Genomic DNA, 24,621 nt, shown 5'->3' on the forward strand with positions numbered 1-24,621 from the left:
AATTATCATTACTTTATTACAAATCGAATACATGATGTAAAAAATTATTTCAGTGATAATATTGTCGGTCAGGAATTTTTCTAATCAAATCAATTTTTAATAAAAAAAAATTATTGATGAAATTCAATTATCATTTATTAAAATTATATGTGATTGGATATATATGGTTACAAATTTAAAAATTATTTAAATTAAAAAAATTAAAACATGTCTGTTAAAACACTGTAATAACATGTATCTATAGATAAAAGTTGTTTAGAATAATTTGTAATATAATATTGTTTTGATCAACATATTTCAACTTTATTAAAATTAAGAAATTAAGATCGTTAATATAAATAATTATAAATTTTTCTATCTTTAAAATAAGATTACATTTAAGATTATATTCAAAGTGGAGTTATTGCTTTATCTTGTATATAATTATTTCTTGAATTCCATATTCGATTTTCATTTTTATATTTATCATTAATAATCTTGAATTATAATTTTCTTTTTAAATAAAAAACGAATATTGAAAAAAAATTAAAGACTTATTAAATATAAGAATTCAATATTAAAAATCTAATTCGAATGAATAAAAATTTAATTTTATTATCAATGAACATAATATGTAATAAATATGTAATATTTGTAATAAATTTGTATAAATTTTTATTTTACCACATAATTAAAATAATAATCAAATAAAAATTTTCAATATCGTTAATATATCATTAATTTCAATTTTATATAAATAATTGATTTAAAGAAATTAATTAAATACGCGAAAATTTTAATATTCGAAAAATTTAATATTATTGAGAATTTTTTTATATAAATGAGAATTTTTCTCCTCAGAAGTTTAATTATACGAAATATAATCTCTATTAATTTCTGATCAAAATCATAGCACATTTTAATTTTTAGTATTTTTTAAGACTACTGCGAATTATTCAAATTTTACATATGTAACTAATACAAGTATAAGTATAAAGTATTTTTTATTTATTGTCTAGAAAGTAGAAAGTAGTATACTAGAAAGTATTTTTATACTAAAAAGTAATTAAAAGAAAATCAACTATAATTAACATATTTTTTCAAATTCAATTTTGAAATAAATTTAATTCGTTTATGTGAAAAATGGATGCAAAATACACATATAAAAAACAATAAAAAATAAATGGATAAAAAATATTGATTTTTGCTATATCCACACAATTATTCCACAAAAAATAATTTTTATTGTCAATTACATCATATCATCCTTCGCTAATAAAATCAATTTGATTTTTATTTTAATTGATTTTATTAAATTTGATTTGTCATAATAAGATCTTTCTTTGTTAAGATATATCGCTCTGAAGTTATTTCATTTTTTATTTACTGAGAAAAAAAAATGTATGAATATTATTATTTTCTTAAAATAGAAGACTAATAAAGTTACTTGCAGTTCAAAAATCAAGACAAACTACTTTTCAATAAATTTTTGTTCATATACATTAAAAATGAAATAACTTCAAAACAATATATATATATATATATATATATATATATATATATTATATATTATATATATATATATATTTCTAAACAAAAAATACATGAATGAATAACTTATCTCTATACCCTGTAAGTACTGGTAATTTGTCCATGATAATCAAAAGGCTAAATTTATTGCATGAGCTCTGACAGTGTGTCATCACTGCTTTTTTCAGTTTCACGAATCATCAAGAACGCAAACGGAGCACAGTTGAAAAATTGCTGAGGGCGATCATACATACTGAATGCCCTGATATTTATCAAAAGAATCTACACAAATACGTATTATATTGCACGTAATTAATCGTGTTTAAAGAAAAAACAATATAAAGAAAGATTATTGTTTGGCCCGCCAGATAATCCAGAAGCATCGTTTATCTCGATTAAAAAGGTCACAGTTACAGCGTAATCAACTTGCTATACACTATCAATCGAAGAATGATATCGATATTATGCCGTTGATTTTGCCATTCGAATCACTTAAATGCTTTAATAACACTCTTCCATTCGTTGATGATTAACTTGCTTGTGTTCGCACTCTGTTTCGTGTATCTACTAAATGCACTTATTGCACTTAATTTTAAATTGAATATATTGTATTCAGATTTTATCTTAAATGTATATATTATGCATATTCAAAAATCATAAAAATATCCTTTCGGAATTTTAAAATGATATTCTGCTGAAATTATACATACAAGTGTTAAAAAAGGACTGAAATGTGTTCACAGTTTTCAGTACATTGAAATAAGAAACTTCAATTGTTGATAATATCATTAATTTTTAAATTAAGATTAAATAATATCCTGCAATCCTATATTGATCATATACATATATCATAATTTCAAATAAATTATTTATATTGTTAAAGAAATGATAATAAGTTATGAATAAAAATATATATATACATATACAATTAATTCCAATGAACTGAAAACATAAATTGAAAAATTATTTCAATATTATAAAATTAAATTCGTTCCCAATATATCTCCAAACGAAAAAGAAAATCTATTCATCCAACTTTTATCATCTCAATTTTTCGATTCAGAATCAAAGAAGAATTCATAGAACAATTTTTCTTGTATTTATTTTATTATTTTTTTATTTATTTTTTTTTAACCATCATAAAATTCGGTTGTTTATTATTGATCATTTCAAAATATTTATCAAGAAAAAATTAAAATGTGTGTATATATGTTCGTACTAACATAAATTAGTTTGCATTATATAATGTATTAGTTATCCGGCACGGATGATTGCAGAGCATAAGACCTCGTGCGCAATTTATCAGCGACCAGGAAAGCATCGTGATTCGTAATATCACGAAAAAGGAGACCACGGAGAACAATTATTATGGAGGATTACGAGGTGGCAAGCCATTTACGACCAATAACAGTCTAGCCTCGGCAACAAGAATAATAAATCATCATTTATTTGGCTCTAACATTGGACCCAGACATTACACGGGTAAGTAATATAGTGATATATTTTATATGTCACTATAAAGTGATATGTGTATAATATATAATTTATATGATTACACATTTTCGCTATATTGGTATATCTTGATAATATAATATAACAAGTATCATTTGTTTTTTTAAAAAAATATTTTTCTTGTTTTTTTTATTGAATGTATTGAGATTAATCTAGTAATTGATACTATATTATCAATAACAAAATTTAATTATTAGAAGAAAAAATAGTAATTTGTATATAGATATAAAAATAAAATAATTACATAATATGTGTATAAAACAATTTATATTTTATTTTAACTTCAAATTTTTATTAGTATTTATTTTATTATTCTATTGTATTTCATTAAAAAAATTTTAAATTAAATTACTACATTCAAACAATTTAAAATTTAAAAAAAAAATTTAAATAAAATAATTTATTAATATAATTTATTAATAGAAAATTAAACAATTTAATATTTGTACTTGAAAACTAATATTTGTACTTATTAACTACTAAATATATATCATATGTATAATTTATATATATCATTTTATTATTTTTATGTATATATTTATAATTAATTATATGTATATTTTATTTCTTCATAATTAATTTGTAATAATTTCAATAAATTTATATCTAATCCTTATAATTTTTTTAATATTTTTAAATCTATTAATAATAATTTAATATCTATTTAAATAAATATTCGAAATAAAATTTTTTTGTTTTAAACTTTTAATCTTTTAATTTAAAATAAATATATATGTAATATATATATGTAATATTTTTATCAAACATAAAAATATATGTCATCTTTATTTGTTTTATATTAAAAAAACATTGCATCCAAATTATATATTATTCTACATCTATATCTAGGAATTATTTTATATTTAATATAAAAAAAATGATAATATTCAAAAAATAATTATATTTAATATAAAAATAAAAAATCATGTTATATTAATGATTCATTTTTTTTAATTTAATATTTTAATATTTTAAATAAAACAATAAATAAAATACCTAATAATATATAAATTATAAGCTATAAAATCAAGTTATTTTATGATTTATATCATTGTAATTAATTTTAAAGAAATTTTTTTCATAGTATTATTTTTTATATTTCATATATTATAATATTAAAAAATATTTAAGAAATAATTTCAAAAAATTTTTATATATAAAACAAAAAAATTATTTTATTCGATATTTAAATAATTAAATAATTTAAAAAAAAATCAAATTTTTATTCAAATATAAATAACAAATAATATATTAAAATAATATATTATTATATTTAACTTCCTAAAATCAATGAAAGATTATAATAATTATAATTTTAATAATAATTAATTTAAAATTTTTAATTTTTTAATTTTTAAAATTTTTAATTAAAAAATTACAATAAATTCCAATTCTTTTCTTTCATTAAATAAATAAAATTAATAATTATTTTCTAAATATTTTCCAATTATTTAAATAATATTTAGTATTTTAATTATTTAATGTAATATTTAATATGTAATATGTAATATTTAAATATAATTAATAAATATAATATATTTTTAAAAAAGTATTATTTTATTTTACTAAGTATATATTTTTTAATATATATAAATATATCTATATTAAACACATCACTCTTATATCTACCCATAATATGTTCAATAGCTGAAACACATTATATATATTTAAGTCATATCTATTTATCAATTTATCCTTTTATCGATTTTCTTTATATTCTGGGTCAACGCAATACTTGGAAATGTCTACTGTATATGCAGGTCATCGAAGGCAAATTTCAGGAACGAACACTGAGAGCAAACTTTCCCTGTCCATTGATTCGATAGATAGCGAGGGTGTGCCTTTCATAGATAGGCACCGAGTATCCAAGTCAATTCTGAAGAAATCTGAAAGCAGCAATAATTATTATAACAATATTGGAGATTCAGATACTGAGAAACTTATTACGGATAATGCTTCGACCATAAGTATGTGCGAAAATGAAACGAGCACCTGTGATGTTTTCACCAATATAAACGGGACAAGGATGAAACAATCTGTTTCCCCATTAATGTCGAAGATAAATCAAAGCGAAGAAAATAATTGTGTTTCAAAGATAAAGAGATCAATATTCAACGAAGTTCTCGAAGGTATTTAGCTCTTTTTGTAATCTTTTTATAGTTCGTTGAAGTAAATACTAAAAAATTAATTACAAGAAATTGTCTTATAAATTTATTTGTCTATTATAAATATCTTTTATATCTTTTTATATCTTTTCATTCTTTAAAATCATAGTTATAATAATAATATCATAGTTAATAATATCATAGTTAATCGCTTGAAAAAATCCACTAAGAAGTTGATTTTTTAATTATACTATTTAATAATATCAGACTTGAATATTTCAAAATAGTTTAAAGTAATATTATTTAAAAATTATTTTTTAAGATTATTTGAAAAATAATATTTTGTTTAAATTAATTTATTTGGCATAGATTTATTTTTATTTTTTTTAATTATTTTTAATTTTAAATTTGTTATTTTTTTTTTAATATTTAATGAATTAAAATATTCATTAGTTATATTCAATATTTTTTATCTAATTGATTTAAGATAAATCACATATAAAAAAATCTTTATTTTTTATAGTTTCGATATTTCAAGCCTCATCATTGTGCAAAAATTTATCAAAAAATATTGGCATCGTGGCTTTAAATATATTCTTTTCTAAAATTCTATTTTCATTTATTGTTGAAAAAAAAAACTGAACATCTTTAGGACATATAATGTTATGTATCTAAGTTAAATTTAAATATTTATAATTCTAACAAATTGAGAAAACATACATTAAAAACATATATTTTTAAAATCTAAATTAATTTCTAATTTCTAATTTGTACTAGATTTATTGAAATTTAAATTTACATAAATTTTGTAAATTGTTTAAATTGTTTACCTAAATAATATTCAGATAACGTATTTGTTCTTTCTTTAATACATAAATACTTATTTACTTTTGTTTTTTTATATACTTTTGGAATTTAGGAATTTATTACAAATATAAGAATTAGAATAAATAAATTTTTCTCCATTAAATATTTCTAAAAAATTATATGAATAATATTATAATTATATAAATAAAATAAAAATATTATTATTATTATAAAATTTACTCTAACAATACTTTTGTAGAATAGAAAAATATATTAATTTTTTTTATATACATGAATATAATATATGAATATTTAACAAAATTTAAAAAAAAAATTATTTAAAATGTAATAATATTACTATTAATGCAATTTTTATTGAACTTTGAAAAAGCGTTAAATATTATACGATTCGATATAATGATTTTATAATGATTCTATTTAAAATTTATCTTGTATTTTATCAGTTATTCATATAATTCATTGGTAATGAAAATATTTATTAATTGTGGAAATATCCATACTATCAATATAATTTGGAATATTCCATAAAATGTTATTTATGGATTATCATTATTATTAATGATTAAGAAAATTAACAAATATTTTATTTGATTATAATGATATAATATTAAAAAATTATTATCAAATTATATTATAAAAAATATTATCGTTCTACTCGATATAAAATTATAAAAAAATAATATTCTACTATTTTACAATTCTCATAAAATATATATTTTAATAATTATCAAGTTCAATTTAATTTAGAGACAATTTTATCATGCTTATTCGGCTCGATTGATTTTTTTTCGATAAAACTTTAGTGATTGATAATTATTTGATAAATTTCTTATAAATTTATTTCAAATTTTGAAAGAAATATGAAAGCAAGATATTTTGAATTTCTCATTAAAATATGAAAAGTAGTTAAGAGAAATCAAATCCTTTGCAGAATAAACTTTTTATTTTTACATATATGTATATATGTACATATGTATACGTATAAAATATACGTATAAAAATTACCCGATTTAACGCTATTTCGCATAGTGCTTTTTCTTCTACAAAATCTGAGTATTACTTATCTTAAATATTAAATCAAAGTCTCACAGAATATTAATTTAATCTAATTTAATCTAACTAATTTAACATAATAGATATTATGAAAAATCTATCAATTATTAAGTAAATTTCGCTAGCAATCAAATTTTTATAATAAATATATTATCTTGTAGGTAATATTTTTTCAAAAAATTGATTGATTTAAATTAATTATTTATTATTTGTTTAATAATTTTTATATTTAAATATTTAAATATTTTATATTCGTGTGTATAAATTAAATATTTATACATTTGGTATAACTTTAATATTTTAATATTTAATTATTTACAGTACTCTTTTTCATAAAATTTTATGCATTTCAAAAATTATTACATACAACATATATATATAATATAATCATAACTTTTAAATATTTTTCTAAATTTTAAAAAATTTTACTTCTAATAAAAATATATTCCTAAAAATTTTAATATATAAGTTTATATAATATACAATTATACATATATAATGATTTTATTTATATTTCCTATATTTTTAAATTTATTTTGAAATGAAAGATTTTATGTCATTTTTAAATTTATTTATCACTTATCATTTTTTAAAAATATAAATACACTTATCATTGTTTTCATTAATTTCAATAATTTAATTTTTAATAAATTTTTAGAAGAGAAGCACACGCAAGATGAAGTAATAACAGAGAATAAGAATAAAGAGGAACGAAAGAAATCGCGAGTAAAAATGGAGGAATTTTCGAAAGACAGTCAAACAATGTTAATATGTTCATTACGAGCTCATAAAGCAAAAAAATTAAACATCGAGGATAAACGAAAGATCAAGATGAATAGCCATAATTGTAAAGGCACCGATACAAATTGTCTTCCTCAAGAACATCATTTCTCGTCATAGCGTATTATTCTTTTAACATAGCATCTATATTGCGTATATATATATATATATATATATAGATACATAACTCTCTGCGATCATACTTTAATATTTTTTAGAAATTAATTCCCGAAACACTTTACAATCATATATTAATATTTCTTTTTTTCTGTAATCATTTACATTTCGGGTATAATGATATATTGATACATCAATTCGATCTATCATGTAAATATATATATATATATATATATGGGAATATACGATAATTTTTAAGAAGAATGATATACGTTCGATAATATTAAAATAAAGATTGATTAATGCACAAAAAACATATTTTCGAAAAAAAAATGAAAAAAAATTATAAAGAATGCATACGCTTGAAAGAATTACAAAAATAATGTTTAAAAAAAAAATTGAGATATAATATTAAGAAAAATATAATAGTACATAAAAATAAAATAATAAAAATACATATATAAAATAATAAAAAGTGTTAAAGAATGTTATCAAGTGTTAATCAAAGTTTTAAAAAAACAGATTCAAAAATAATATAAATAATAATAATTCTAATAATAATAAAAATTAATAATAATAATAATGATAGCAAATACAACAACAAATTTTTAGGCAATATGCTTTTTCCTGTTCGCTGAAAAAAAAGAATTTTATGAGATATATTCTAATCTAAATAATCATATAAGTCTCTTATTTTCTTCTTTCGCCTAATTTCATTAAATTAGAACAGCTTTGCGTGTCACGCGAATATTATATGCATTAAATAACATAATGAAAATAGACAAAATAATTGAGAAATCTGTGGGTTTTTAAAATGAATTTTCGAATAAATTTTACTAATATATTGTTCGAAATTATACAAGTGTTCGTTTGTCTGCTGAGTGTCTTATGTACAATTAGATATAATAATATTGTTATAAGGAGATATTAGACACGCGAAATGACACATGCCTCGTTGAAATCAAAACATATATAAGTACTTGAAAGGGGAATGTAGATTATGAAAAAACTCGATGAACTGCCCTTTTTAAATTTCTAATTCTTTTCATTTTTGTTTTATTTAATTAATTTTTTAAAATACAAATAAATAAAAATAAGAATAATACAATTTAAACAAATAATATTATTCTTATTTATATTTCAAATATTAAAATAAATTTTTATTTATTTATTACTTATTTATAATTTTATTTATTTATTTTATTTATTTATACTTATTTAAATAAATTTTAAATAAATTAATTTAAAACATGTTATATTTATAGACATGTATAAATTCATTACTATAAATTAAAAATATTTATAATATATTATAATATAATATATTATAAATTAAATATTTTTCAAGTTGTTCTATTGATTGTTGTATACTATATTCTAGAAAACAGTATATAGTAGTATATAAATGAATTTATTTTTAAATTTTATGAACTAAAATTTTTTAAATAATATATAGAACATAAAACTCTTAATCTATTAAAAAAAAATAGAATTACAAAATTACTTCTTATTAATATTTCTTATTAGTATTATATAGTTTAAAATAAATTATATAATTTAAATTTTATATAATTATAAAAAATATAAGTTCAATAATATCATGAAAAGTAATATGCAAAACAGAATTATTAGAATCCTAAAATAATTAATAAATTATTTACATTAAAATTGATGTAAAAGTTTCTTTTTCATTTAATTTTAGATACGAAACTTCACTTCTGAAGTGTTATATTTACCTAATCATCTTTTTCTATATTATTTTATATAAGTAGCAAATTCGCAATGAAACTAAAAGCGCTTATATGCATGATCATGAATTTAGTTCGATTATTTTTAAAAGTGAAAAAAAGTGTACTTCTTGAATGTTATAGATATTAAATTAAAAAATGATAAAACATGTTAATATGCTCATATAGAAAATAACCAAAACGCAAGTATTGTCTATATTATATCCAATGAAGTACCGATGTCTACTAATGGTAACGATTATGTTTTCCATGAAACTTTTACACAACCGCGTTAAATACGGCAAAATAATTGCTAATTTATTATTTTCACCGAAAAAAAAAAAGAAAAATGATATATAATAAAAAGATTTAATGCGCAAATATAATTGCAATACGTGCTCAAAAAATTCGATCATCTCTTTTTTTCCTTAAATGGTGATCGTTTCTTTTTATTTTAATCGAAAGACACACATAAAAGATCTCTCTGTAATTTAAATTTTTCTGTAATTTGTCAAACAAAACGAAGATGTTCTTTCCTACATTTTTAAACAAGACGTCAATAAAATACATATCTCTAGTGGCATTTCTATTGTTATCATAGATATAGGAAAATATATATTATAATTGCAAATTAATGAAGAAAAAAAAGATTAATATTCCCCATAGATGCATCTATTTAGGGATTTTTGTTATGCTAATGGTTTAAAATTCACGCCTCACGCCGAATATTTTTTATTATACTTTTAATTAATATTAAATGCATTTCTCAATATAAAAGCTTTTTTTAAAAAATAATATAAATAATTTTGATTATAATTTTTTTATATCAAATATGAATATATTTATTATTTATTAGAATATCATTAATTTTAAAAAATTTTTCATTTTTCTAAAAGTTACCAATATCTTTTTCTATATTTGTTATTCAAAGTTATATCTCTAGTTATAATTGTTTAGAATTTTTGACTAAATCGATGTCTTCTGTGAATTAATATAGTCGGAAGTAGAAAGTTCCTAGAAAGATATATGGAAAAATGATTTATTATTTATTATTCAAACTGTCTTAAAAAAATTAGTGATGACATAGTACAAAAAAAGCTATATCATAGAAAAGCATCAAATAAATTTTAAATTACTAATATTTAAGATAGTATTAAAAAAAACTTAAATCACTGCGCAATAAATTTTGAGTATACATATATAACAATATAAAAAAAGACATTTTTTTCATTAATTTCATGTTTCAAATATTTCATATTAATCTTAATTTAATGGAATAAGTCTGATAATCGAGGCGTAACGGTTTGATAATTGATATAAAACTGAACAATGTAAAATAACTTTTTACCCACTTTTTTATCAAATAATCGATAAGTTATATAAAAATTCAATTAATACAAAAATTTAAGAATTTTTTTTATATCGATAACAATTTTCATACGCCTTAAACAATTCGACACAAAAATGTTTATTTGATTAAAAAAAAAATTAAAAATATTAATTACACAATATACATATAATTATATAATGCAATTCTCAATTATGCAATGTAGTTATATAAAAAATTTTTTATTATAATATTAATCTATTACAAGCATAAGTTATTCTATTGTCCACATAAATTTTTTTTATTTTCGAATCTCTAAGGCTTAAAATTGTAGTTATAATATGTAATAAATGAATAAAGTTGTAATTTGCCAATTTTGATTCTTCATTGCAGCATTTTATTAATTACATACTGTTACCTATACATATATATCTTTATACATTAATAATATGAATATATTAATAATATATATTCATTCACATATTATTAATGTATTAATAATAAAATATTAATACATATATATATTAATGTATATTATTGATATTTATGATAATGTTGGATAGAAGTTCATTAAGTGCATATATATGTGTTAAATGATTTTTTGATTGAAGTAAATGTTTATATAAAATGTTACTTACTAAATGTGTTTGTAATATTGTGATAAGATTATATTACAATTGCAGTATATCTATATGAAATCTGGATCTCTCATTATATTTCTAACAATAAATAATCATTTCCGATGGTCAAAACATAATGCGTAATACAAAGAAAACTATTTATCCTATCCGAAATGTTTACTACAAGATTAGATTAGATTAGATTTATTAATTAAATTTCTCTTGTTTTATTTTTTGGATGGATTCGTGTCCTTCGAAATCCTTTGCAATAAAAGGATCGTTTTCTGATGGGACATAATAATTACATAATAAAATCGCGCTTAGTATCCTCAGTTGTGATACTCTTAAAGGAAAATTCCTCAAACTAAATTGATTAACGTTAGGATTATATCGCGCTCTAGCCAAGCTATCTCAAAAAAATATAATTAATGAATGTCAATTAATCAAAAATAATGTCTTAACAAGCAACATCATTTTAATTTCCTTGTTTATATTGCTTATAATTAATGAATATATTGATTTAATTAATATATATTTGAATTTCAATTTATAATAAATAAAAAATTAAATTTTTTTTCATTTAAATTATTTATCATCTAAAAAAATTATTAAATTTTTTTTTAGATTTTCTATTATTAAAAAATAAAATATTTTTTTGAATATGCCTTATTATATAATTTTCATAAAATCTTTTTTACAATATACTAATTACAGTCATACAATAATATATCATATAAAATAATGAAATATAACAATAATATAAAAATAAAAACAAAGAAATAAAACATAAAAATAAAAGAAAAAATATAATATAATAGCTATGTAATGATTAGCAATGACTAAAATGAGAAAAAAATTAATGATCATATTGGTTCACCAATTAATGTTCACATATATCACAAGGTATGAATATTAAATTAAACTATTTTAGTTTATTATTTTTATTTTTTTTTTTTTTGCGAAAAAATATATAGTAAAATATATAGTAAATATTTATATAATATTTATGTACATTGTATATGCAAATTACATTGAGGAAAATTACAGAAGTACATAATGCCAGAAAATTGCTTTATTGTTTTCACTATACAAGAACTGCACATTTTTAATGGAATGGAAATAAAATAATCGAACAAAAGCCGAACACAATCTTATTCTTTGTTCTCAGAAAACAGTTTCAATTAAAATTTAGCTTGAGGCCGGTGGTGTATTTACTGTCTCAGTTGTAGTGCTTGTCGAATCAGATATTGGTTTTTCTTGTAATTCTAGCCATGGTAATCGTTTCTGTAGTTCTAATCTATTTAAACAGTTACTTATATTTTATCTCATTTTTTTCATAAAATAGAATATAAAAAAATAAATAAAAATTTCTAGAAATTTATTCTTATATATAATACAATAATAAAATATCAAAATAGTAATTATGATCAAAATTTATTCGTTAAATTCTATCAATAAAAATATTAAAAAACATGAAAAAAAAATTTAAATAAAAGAATATATTAAAAATAATAATACTTATTATATACTACTTATTATATACATAATACTTATTAAAAGATATACATATATTCATATATCTTAATATATCTTATATATAATAATATAAGATATAATATATATATTTTTATAATTTTATTTAAAAAAATTATAAATATTATAATAGAAATATATTAGAAATAATTTAACCTCTTAATATATATTCTTAACATGCTCAAAAACATTTTACAATTGATTATACAAATTTACCTATATTTGGGATGACTTATGGCATATACATATGGATCCAAACAAGCAACAGCTTTACATGTACATGCAGGTATCATTGTAACACCAGGTGTTAAAAGTGCTTTATTACCAAATGCACCAATCATTGACATCACACCATATGGAGTCCATGAAAGAACATATAAGAAGCAAATTGTGATGGCAGCCTTTGAACAAACACAAAAATATAAGTGATAAATGTTGAAAAAATATAATTAATATAAATAATTGTTACAGTTCTTTAAAAATAGTTAATTCTTTAAAAATAGCTAAATAGGTGATTTATTAAATATAAATAATAATATATATTTTAAACAAGAAGATTAATAGCAATAGAAAATAAATAAAAAAAGATAAATAAAAAAGAACTCATTTTAAAGTACAAGATTGAGCATTGTCTTTTTAATTATAATAAAATATTTATATATTTAATATTGATATTGATATTATAAATCAATTACAATTATGAAATAATTACATTATATGATTCGAATTTCCATTATTTATAAAAATATTAAAAATCTGAAACAAAAAGCTTGATATTTAAGCATTGTTTTATTAAATTATCACAGTAACGATATTCAATTAATATTAATATTAATAAAATTGTTACAAAAATTGATATAATTGATAAAATAAAAAAATAATAATTATAATTTGATCGAAAACATAATAAATACCTTTGCTATACGAATTTCAGCACTTTGAGAACTTGTATTAGCATTACTTCGTAAACTATCGACATTCATTTTCTTTGCCTGTTCTCGGAGTGCTTTCTCATGATTTATGACGTGACTGACAATTTGACTATAGTAATAGATTATAAGTATCATTGGAATGCAATAGGAGAAAGTAAATATGGTAGCAACAAAAATTCGTATTTCATTAGTGTCAGTTAGATAATCGAAAGAACAACTGGTAAGAAAGCCTTCTGGTACAAAACGTCCCCATACTCCCATCACAGGCATTAGTGCCCATGGTATAGTATAAGTCCAGATTAATACGATAAATAAAATTACTTGTCCACGCGACAATTTGCCATCCAATGGTCTTGCTATTGTACTGAAATAGAATATATTAAACTTATTTTATAAATAAAGACAAGTTTTATGAAGATTATAAAATGAAAATTATAGAAAATCTTTTTCATATTAATATATAATATATATATTATATAAAATACACTAGATAAAATCTATCAAATTTTTATAAAAATTAAAAAATTAAAATTTGAAGTTTATAAATTCAACAATTTATCTCATATCCGTGTTTAATAATATTATTAATATTTAATAATATCTTGAAATAAGTTACATAATTAATTTTTACGATATAAAATTAATTATTTCGATGAGTTTATTTATTTATATAATTTTTCTTATTTAAAAATAAAATAAAATTTCATACCTATATCTATCGTATGCTATAGCTGCATTTGTAATCGCAGCACCGATTCCAGTTAAAGAACCAATAACTGCAAATATTTGACATCCTAAGTTTCCCAAAGCAAAACCAGTATTAAAGGAATTGTATATAAAAATAGGTGTTTTGATCATCATAAAGAAGTCACAAATTGCCAGATTCACAACAAACATATTTGAAGGAGTCCTTAACGATTTAGCACTTTGAAAAATAACAAAAAATTAAATATGATAAGAATTAATTTAATTTATATTTTTATAATGATAAAAATAATATAAAATTTCAATATTTTATGATATATTAACAATAAAAAGAAATATTGCAGTAAAAATAATATTAAAATAATAAATATTTTAATAAAGAAAACTTACGCGCAAAAAATCCATATTACTAAACCATTTCCGAGTAAAGCAAGAAAAGTAAAAAGGATATATAAAAGGGCCAATAAATAATGAAGAGAAGGATTTGGCTCGGGATAGATTAGCCAATGTTCCGGTATATGAATTAATTCTTCAGCGGGAACATTCCATCCCAGCAAACGTGGTGGTCCTGCAGGTAAATATCTCGCTTCCCAATGAATACTGTCGTTGGACATCTCGATCACTCCGTCTGCCAGCCCCTCTCTTTGATACAGTTGGCTGTTTTATACCATTCCTTCTACGAATCAACGAAACCTTAATCCACTAGCTTTGTTGGCTTCGTATGAGGATCAGCCGGGGATCATCCTCTAGTTATTCTAGGTCAGCAAGAATGTGCATCAACGTCATAAAAGTTAATCACGATAATAGTCAGAATTTTTTTCAGAATCATAGAAATTTCGATTTAATCAAGAATGAATGTTCCTTTGAATTTGATATATTATTTATTTCATATTTTGTTTTTAATTTATTAAAACATTAGCCAAATAAATAAAAATATAGAAATATTTATTTAGATATAATATATTTATTTATAATTAAAGTTTTATAATTAAAAATTATTTCCATTATTCTCTAGATTTATATATTGCTTATATAATATATATTTAAATATATTTTTATCAGAAATATAAAAGTTATTGTCAAATAAATTTTTAAATTAATTTACTTATAGTTTTTATTAATATTAATATTTTCATAAAAACATTTTCTTGTATTAATCAGTTAAATAATTAGAAATATTAAATATATAATTTAAAATTAAAGAAATATTTTTAAAAAGATATATATTATATATTCTATATAAAATATTAATATATTCATGAAATATCTTTAAAAAATCAATTCTAAGGACCAAACAAACACAAAAATTAATATACAAAAATATAAGTTATGATTTATTATTAAATTATAAGTAATTGAAATTTGCATTAAATGAAAAAAGATGCAAATAAAATAAGATTCTGTCTACATTTTGTTTTCATTTAACACAAAAAAAGAAACACAAATTTAAATTGCTATTTAATAATAATATTTTAATATCAATTTTTATCTTTATTGTATTCTTTCTGTAATAATCGATTCTCTAAAAATATTCCATGAACATATTAATTTTATAATAATTCGATAACAATTCTATAAATTCTATAAATTCTATAATAATTCTATAATTTTAATAAAAAAAAACATTTTATATTAAAATAAAAAGTAAAGAAAATAAAATATTCTTTGTATTTTTTTGCAATAGTTTGCAAAAGTTTTCAATCTGCATAAAATGTGCATAATATATATATAATATTATATATAATATTATATACATATACATATATATATATATATATATATAATACTTTTACTTGTTTTTAATAGCTATATTCTGCCTTGTCTCTCTGTAGATTTATCAGTTAAAGTATATGCAGGAAAATATAGTGATGAATTATTAGGATCCTGTAATCGTGGATTCGGTATCGTTGTTGATTTTGTTCCTAAACTTGTATATCCTTTATCATATAATGGACAATAAGGTACATTATGTTTCAATAAAAATTTCCATACTTGATCATATGACCAATTTAAAATAGGATTTACACGAATTAAGTTTGGCCAATTTGGATCAGTTGGAGTAAAGGCTTCTAAATTTTCTGAACCAGGATCACCTTTTCTCATTCCCATAAGACTTGCTTTTATATTTGTCCTTTCATTTAATAATGAATATAATGCTAATCTCATAGGACAATTTTTTTTTATTAGTTCTAAATCGTAGTATTGAACAGCTTTTTCCACAAACGAATCCACCTTTAATATACATATAAGTAAAATTTTTTAATTAAATGTCTATAAAAATAAAAATTAAATACTTTGTCATATAGGATGAAGAATTTAAAACAGATTATTGAATAATCGCTTGTAATAGAAAGAAAAATGTCAAATTTTCTTGGTTTTGAAGAACATATAATTTAATGACAATAAATTTTTCATAGATGAAACTATTTTGAAACATTCTATTGAAATAAAAAACCATATCATGTCATTTAAAAATATATTAAATATATTAAATACTTTTATACACTTTTTCTATACACTATATATATATTCTATATACTACACTTCTGTACACTTTTTCTATATATCTTTTCATTTACAAAAAAATTATTAAAATTAAATATTTCTTAAATATATCTCTAAAACAAAGCAAGTTTGATTTAATACTTTTCTTTCTATTATAAAAAATAAATAAATTATTCAGATGGCTTGTTGTAGATATTCATTCTGAATATGCAAATTATATGAATAAATTAGAAATGTATTTTAATAATTTTTAACTTTACTATTTTTAAACTTACTTCTGGAAATGGTTCCGCTACTACATATAAGCATAATAATGAAGAGATATTTTGTAATTTTGTAATACAGGCAGCTAAATGTAAAACTACTGTGCAATCTTTCCCACCATTAAAACTAATAAAAATTTCTTCTGGTTTATACCTTTTAAAAATATATATATTATAGAATAAAACAAAAATATATTTTTTTTTCTATTTTGTTTTGTTTTATAATTCACTAAAAAGTGAATTATAACAATATTTTAGATTTATTCTTATATTAAATGAAGATAATTTCATAATAAAATATTTTGTATAAGTTCAATATACTTACATTTTATAACATTGTTGCAAAATATCTACTGCATATTTTATATGTATTTCATTTTCAGCATCTTTAAGAACTGTTTCTGCTTGATAATAACTAAATCCATCTTTTAAATTTCGAATTTTTTGAATTGGTAAAGAATATAAAAATTTTGCTTTTGCTTCCAAAACATCCTCTTTTTTTCCTTCTAATGTAATTCTTGTAAAAGAACACTCTGGTATTATTTGTGGATAACTACCAATATTAATTTTATCTTTCCAAAGCTTAACATGTTCATTTAAAATTTGTACTATTGATAACTCATTTAAATTAACATCTATTTGTTCAAAATATAAAGGAATATTTCCTTTTAGTTGAGGTATAATTGTATCAATAGAAAGCTCAAAATATTTTGGTGAGCCTGGTAATATGTATATATTTTTTACTTTTACTATCGCATATTTTTCTGAAAATTATTTTTTATAATTAATTTCAGCAAAAATTTTTTATTCATATAAATAATCAATATAATATATCAAATCAAATATAAATAATATAATATACTAATAATATTAAAATATTTAACATAAAATTTTAAGAATAATTTTATATTAAATTTTTTTTTATTAAATAAAATACTACTCACTTGGTGAATATACATAAATAAGTTCACAAGGTCTTGGCACAATAGTAAGATGTTGAATTTCTTTTTTGTGATTAGGAAAAAGATTTAAGTAGATATCAACTAATTCTTCATGTTGTTCAAGTTTTAATCCCAAACCTTTAGCTATAGCTTCATATGTTACATCATCATGTGTAGGTCCAACACCACCAGATGTAAATACAATAGAATATTCTTTGGAGAAATCAAGTACAGTTTTTGCAATTTCATCCACCTAACATAAAATGCTACATTATATGTAGTGAGAATTTAGGTTTCAATGAGAACATACATAAAAATATATTTATATCTTAAAAATTGTATATTTTAATAAAATTTTGAAAAATATAGCATAAAATATTATTTTCTTAATAAAATAAATAAAAAATATAAAAATTTAATAAAATTTAATATTTATATAATTATATAAATATTAAAATATAATATATAAAATATAATTTATTATAATTTTATACACAATTATGAAAAATTTTTTAAAAAAGTAATACACACAATATCAAGAATCACTGTTACTTTCCGAAGTTTAATACCAGAAGCTTGTAATTTTTTTGCCAAGTATGATGTATTTGTATCTATAATTTGTCCACGTAGAATTTCATCTCCTATTACAATTAAACCAGCAGTATAGACAGTTTCCATCATGAATGGTTTTCCTGTGCAGATTAAAATACATTTATATTTATGAATTCATTTAAAATTTATAAAAAATTAAAATTATCATTAATCAAATAAGATATCATAAAGCTTCTTAATATATTTATGTCCAGATAAAAAGAGATAATTAGGTGATAAGAAACAAACCCATTAAATTTATGTATTTAATTACATTTATTTGATAAAAAATTTGTTCACTAAAAACTTACATAATATAATATTTACAATATTTTTAATATATTGTATAAAATAAATGAATATTATATTGTTAACTAAATACAAAATAATTATTTTAAGTTTCAAACACTAAACTAAAAATATTGATCAAATTTGCATTTTGTCAACTAAAGAAGTTGTTATATCAGTTTGTACTAGTGCTATATTTTCCATCTTCTTTTTTTTGTTTTGTTTTGCATCAGTTTTTATTTTTAATTTAGATTTATTTACTTCTCTTCGTAATTCTTGAAACTGTTGATCAATTTGCACTGTTTTATCTGTATTTTTCTTAATTGTTTTATTTTTTTTCAAGTCCAACTATTAAAATGAAGAAAAATTGCATATATTAATATTATTATTATAATTATTATTATAAAATATTATTATATTTTATTTATTATATTCTATTGTCTTATTACACATATTATTAAAATCTAAATATATTTATTCATGAAGTATATAAATTCATGTTCATCATTAATATTTAAATATATTTTATTTTTGTAATTTATATTGTCTTAAAAAATTCACTTACTTTTTTTAAATTAATCATCACTTTTTGCGCTTTTGCCTTTAATTTAACACTACGAACTGTTGCTACTTTAAACACATTTTTGTTCATTTGTTTCTTTTGTAATTTCTTGTTTTTTCCCATTATTTTCTGTAATATTATTACTTACATATATATCAAAATTATTTTCCATTTTTAATTTCTTCATTGCTGGCTCCTCGCCCATTAATATATTTTTGGCCAATAAAAATGATATACGAATCATTTCTTTATTTGAAGAAACATTTCTGACATAATGTAAATCAAGTAAGGAATTAGATGTTAATGTACAGCCAAGCTTTTCTTCTATTAATAATTGTGCCAATTTACAAGCATTTTCTCCTTTATTTGTTTTTACAAAACAGTATAAATGAATAATTGGTGGTTGATAACAAATTTGTTTAATTTCATTTTCATTAAAAGAATCAAAAAATACATCTAAAAATTCAATTGCAAGTGCTGGCAAATTCATTATTATATGTTCTATACCACTTTGATTAATAGCTCGCCTATTTAAAATATCAGTTTTAAAAATAGTTTTTAAAAAATCTCTACCATCCATATTAAAACATTGAATATTTCTTTTAACTTTATTAATGATGATATTTTTTTGTAACCATTTATAAGATTCAGGATTTAAATCATTTGCAAATACTTTAATTCCTTTACAAGCAGCAGGAATAGCAAATGGTCCAACTCCAGCAAATACATCATATAAAACATCATTAGGTTTCATAAATGTTATTAAATTTTTATGTTCTGTACTTAAGCGAGGATTCCAATAAACTTGAGAAAAATCTAACTCATATATACAACCATTTTCTTTTACTGTTGCAATGGTATTTTTATCACCTGCAAGGATTTCTAAAGTGAAATTTCTAAAAGTTGTATGAATAATATTTATTTTGTTCAAAACTGTTCGAACATTTGGAATTGTATCAAGATAAACTTGACCAATAATAGTTTTATATGGTAAATGTATATCACGTAGATTTAAATGCACAATATGACCAATTATGCTATACGAGGTTGGAACTTCAATTTCCTTAGGTAAAATAGCTCTTAATATATCATAAGATTGCCAGTTGTCATATTTTAAAATTATTTTTGTTGTCCCAAATTGATTATTCATTTCTAGTAATTGCTTTTTTTCATCTTCTACAAAATCTTCAAAACTTTGTATTAATAGTGGATTCAAATATATAATAGTTTCATTATCTATACTCTGAATTGGTTTAAAATTTTTTATTTTAAACAAATATTTTTTTACTACAGGTATTATATTTGTTAGTTTTATACCATGAACTTTTAAAAATGGTAATTCAACAGTAGTTATGAATGCAGCGCGATCCAAACATGTCATTCCTCGTACTGATTCCGGAGGAACCAGCAAAGAAGTCATTTTAGTATACAAATGATATTGAGTCCAAACGTATCGCTTGATTAATGTACTTAAATAATCACGTACAATCATCTATGAAATTATATAATCCCTTAATATGATGCCCTACAAAGAATTTCTAATTATCTCATTTAATTTGATAAATATATAGATTATATATTTTTAATATAATTTATTTTACCAAAAATTTAAATATAAATTTAAAATAATATCAATAAAATATAAATTAAAGATTTTCAATATTACATTATATTTTATTTTACATAAAATATTCACATATAAATGATTATTCTTATATTATAATAATTATTATTTTATTAATTATTAAACAATAATAATTAATAAACGATAATAATAATTACTTTATTAAAATATGTGGATGCTTCATTCATTCATCACACATATTTCTTTTTATATTACACATATTATATATACATATATTATATAATATTCGTTATATATATAATTCAGCAAAAATATAAATATTTTTTTTTTCATAATTAAGATAATACGAATAATTAGGATAATAAAATATTTTATAAAAATAATTTGTAATAAAAATAATTTATAAAAATAATTTCGCAATGAAATTCCAATGAATTAAAATTTCATAATTTATTAATACTAAACAAAATTATTGAAATTTATAAAATGACAAATATAAAAATAAAAAAAAATAAAAAATTTATAATATTTATAATATTGATCAACAATTGTATATTTTTGAAAATTTATTAATTATTCTATGGAATATAAAAATATTGATAAACTTAAACAATTGTAATAGATCTAAAGAAGAAATTTGTTTTTGAAATACACATATTTCTTATAATAATTTGAAAAATGTAAAAAACAAATTTATTCTTTAAATAAATAAATAAATGAATAAAAAACAGATGTAAATTTACCTTTTGTTTTTTTTTGCAGAACTAATGTACTTTGTAATTAATAAAGATATCCCATTGATTAAGTAGGGTTATCAGCTACATGTTTTATTTGCATAATACGTGAATCAAGTTATGAGTAAAAATATATAAATGAAAAATATTTTTACATAAATTATTAATAATTTTTTAAATTAATAAAATTTTGATTTCAAATAAAAATGCATAATAAATAAAATAATATTTCATTTAATAAAAATACATGCACACTTAAGTACTTAATTATTTAACATTTGCATTAATTACATTTCAATATTTCTTTGAAAATTAGATAAAAATTAAAATTAAAATTAGATAAAAATTAAAATTAAAATTATACAAAATTAAAAGAAATATTGATTTGTGTATTTCGTTTCCATAAAATTTTATAATAATTCTAAATAATTAAATTCAAATAAATATATATAATAATAATTTATATATTTATAATAAATTAACTGATTTTTTATTTTGGACAAATAATAAATTAGTAAATTTTATATTTTTATTATCCATATATTATATTATAAAATTATATATAATATAATTCTCTTTCGTATATAATTCTAAAAAATTCTAAAATAATTTGCTGATTTATTATTTAAATATCATAAAAAAAATTAAAGAAAAATACATTTTTATTTTTTCAAAAATACTTGAAAATTGCAAATTTAAATTATCAAATTAAATTAATGAAAATTATATGAATATTAATAAATGATTTGGAATAAATAAAAAAAATACATATTTTAAAAAATAACAAATTAAAATATAAAAATTTAATTAATTTATTAATTTAATAATTTAATTTATAAAAAATTTTAATTATTTTACAATAAATTTTTAAAATGTCCGAATATTTTTAACTAGAAATATAATTGTGATTTTATTTAGTTTTTATAATATCAAAAATTAAATAAAATAATGATATTATATTTGTAAAATATAATAAATATTTTATTGAAATACGTTTAAATTTTTTTTTTTTTGTAAATAATAAAAATATATTGTTAAAGTTACATATACAAACTTACATGTAAATATTTATAAACAATTATATACATATATATATATATATATATATTCATAATTTTTTTTAGTAAATATATATATATATTAATAAAATATAAAATATAAAATATAAATATATATATATATATATATTATTGACATAAATTTGAAAAATCTATTCTATATTCTATATTTCATATTCAATAACAACAAAAGAAAAAACAAACATAAAAGTTAATATATAAAAATATTAAGATTTATTTCTTAAATAACAAATAATTTAAGTTTAGCAATTTAAACATGTAAATTAGATAAAATGAGATGAAAACAGAATAAAGTGGCAATATAATAGATCTCATATATAATCAATCATATATCTCATATATGAATAATTACGATATATATTAAATAAATTATTATATATTATAATAACGAATTAAATTATAATAACGAATTATTAATTAATATTAGTTACGTAAAAATTGTATTATTGCATATAAATGTTCAGTTATAATTGTATTATTTAATATTTAAATAATTCCAAGGAATTTTAAAATAAAAAGTTTTATTTAATATAATTTAAATAACTTTTCTTGCATACGTAAATAATAATTTTCATAAACAAAATACTAAAATATACTTTTATAGAAATAAAAAATAATATAATATAATAAAAAATATGATAAATAAATAAATCATCATTATTATGTATAATAATAATTCATTATTATGATATATACAAAATATTTATAATTATTATCTATTTATAATAAATATTAATATTATTATCTATTTATAAATCAAAAGAAAGTAATTAATATTTAAAATGATAATTTTATATTTTTCTCCTACAAATTACAAATTTTTTATTTTATTGAATAGATATAATATAATAATAAAAAATAATAATAAATATAATAATAAAAAATTTATAAATCTAAAACACTATAAATTAGTAAAAAATAAAAATTATTATTTTCAATAATTTGTTTTTTATATTTAATTAAACAAATAAATATTTTTATAAATATATAAATAAGTATTTTAATGATTTATATATATATTTCTTTATAAATATTATTCATATTATTCAAGCTAGATATTTTGGCAGAAATACAAATAATTATAATAATTCTTAATATAATAATATAATATTCTTATAAATTATTCTCTAAATATGTATACTTATGTACACACAATATATTTACATTATAAAATATATATTTTATATTTTTGTACTAAATAAAATATTTAATTAAAATGTATATTATGATTTGTTTTAAATTGCTTTTGAAACTGCTTTGCGAATAATATATATATGAAATATTACACTTGTATAATTTTATTTCTGTATTATCTTCTTTATTAA

General features: G+C 18.8%; 3 protein-coding genes across 10 annotated transcripts in view; 1 reads left to right on the forward strand and 2 right to left on the reverse strand.

Moving 5' to 3' along the window:
- The window catches only part of LOC108003765 (potassium voltage-gated channel protein Shab), a 68,522-nt gene extending 57,177 nt beyond the window's left edge, over window positions 1-11,345 (forward strand). For 2 of the 4 annotated variants that reach the window (XM_062080003.1, XM_062080004.1), the window contains 3 exons: window positions 2,787-2,991; window positions 4,782-5,150; window positions 7,666-11,345. In XM_062080003.1, the coding sequence (XP_061935987.1) occupies window positions 2,787-2,991; window positions 4,782-5,150; window positions 7,666-7,907 (816 nt within the window). In that variant the 3' untranslated portion in view covers window positions 7,908-11,345. Of the gene's footprint in view, window positions 1-1,697; window positions 3,635-4,781; window positions 5,151-7,665 lie in introns of those variants that run through there. The other 2 variants (XR_009831271.1, XM_062080005.1) reach the window with 2 other exon arrangements.
- A 1,421-nt stretch (window positions 11,346-12,766) lies between these two features.
- On the reverse strand, window positions 12,767-15,362 carry LOC107999615 (opsin, ultraviolet-sensitive). The gene is made up of 5 exons (NM_001328482.1): window positions 15,139-15,362; window positions 14,753-14,968; window positions 14,026-14,407; window positions 13,328-13,512; window positions 12,767-12,875 (listed from the first exon to the last, which is right to left on the reverse strand). The coding sequence occupies exons 1-5, from the start codon at window positions 15,360-15,362 to the stop codon at window positions 12,767-12,769; spliced, it is 1,116 nt and encodes a 371-aa protein (NP_001315411.1).
- Window positions 15,363-15,692: 330 nt separating this feature from the next.
- LOC108003783 (FAD synthase) lies at window positions 15,693-22,464 on the reverse strand. 5 transcript variants are annotated; one of them, XM_062080006.1, is made up of 8 exons: window positions 22,227-22,384; window positions 19,902-20,027; window positions 19,360-19,684; window positions 18,989-19,149; window positions 18,461-18,710; window positions 17,842-18,280; window positions 17,529-17,670; window positions 15,693-16,980 (listed from the first exon to the last, which is right to left on the reverse strand). In XM_062080006.1, the coding sequence occupies exons 4-8, from the start codon at window positions 19,136-19,138 to the stop codon at window positions 16,555-16,557; spliced, it is 1,407 nt and encodes a 468-aa protein (XP_061935990.1). In that variant the 5' UTR covers window positions 19,139-19,149; window positions 19,360-19,684; window positions 19,902-20,027; window positions 22,227-22,384; the 3' UTR covers window positions 15,693-16,554. The 5 variants fall into 5 exon arrangements, 3 of the variants coding, with proteins under 3 accessions (XP_061935990.1, XP_061935992.1, XP_061935991.1); XM_062080008.1 differs by lacking the exons at window positions 19,360-19,684; window positions 19,902-20,027 and adding an exon at window positions 21,216-21,423 and having other exon boundaries at window positions 22,227-22,391; XM_062080007.1 differs by lacking the exons at window positions 19,360-19,684; window positions 19,902-20,027.
- Between the last annotated feature and the right edge of the window lie 2,157 nt (window positions 22,465-24,621).

This window comes from Apis cerana, linkage group LG10 (assembly GCF_029169275.1).
Source record: "Apis cerana isolate GH-2021 linkage group LG10, AcerK_1.0, whole genome shotgun sequence".
Lineage (NCBI taxonomy): Eukaryota > Metazoa > Arthropoda > Insecta > Hymenoptera > Apidae > Apis > Apis cerana.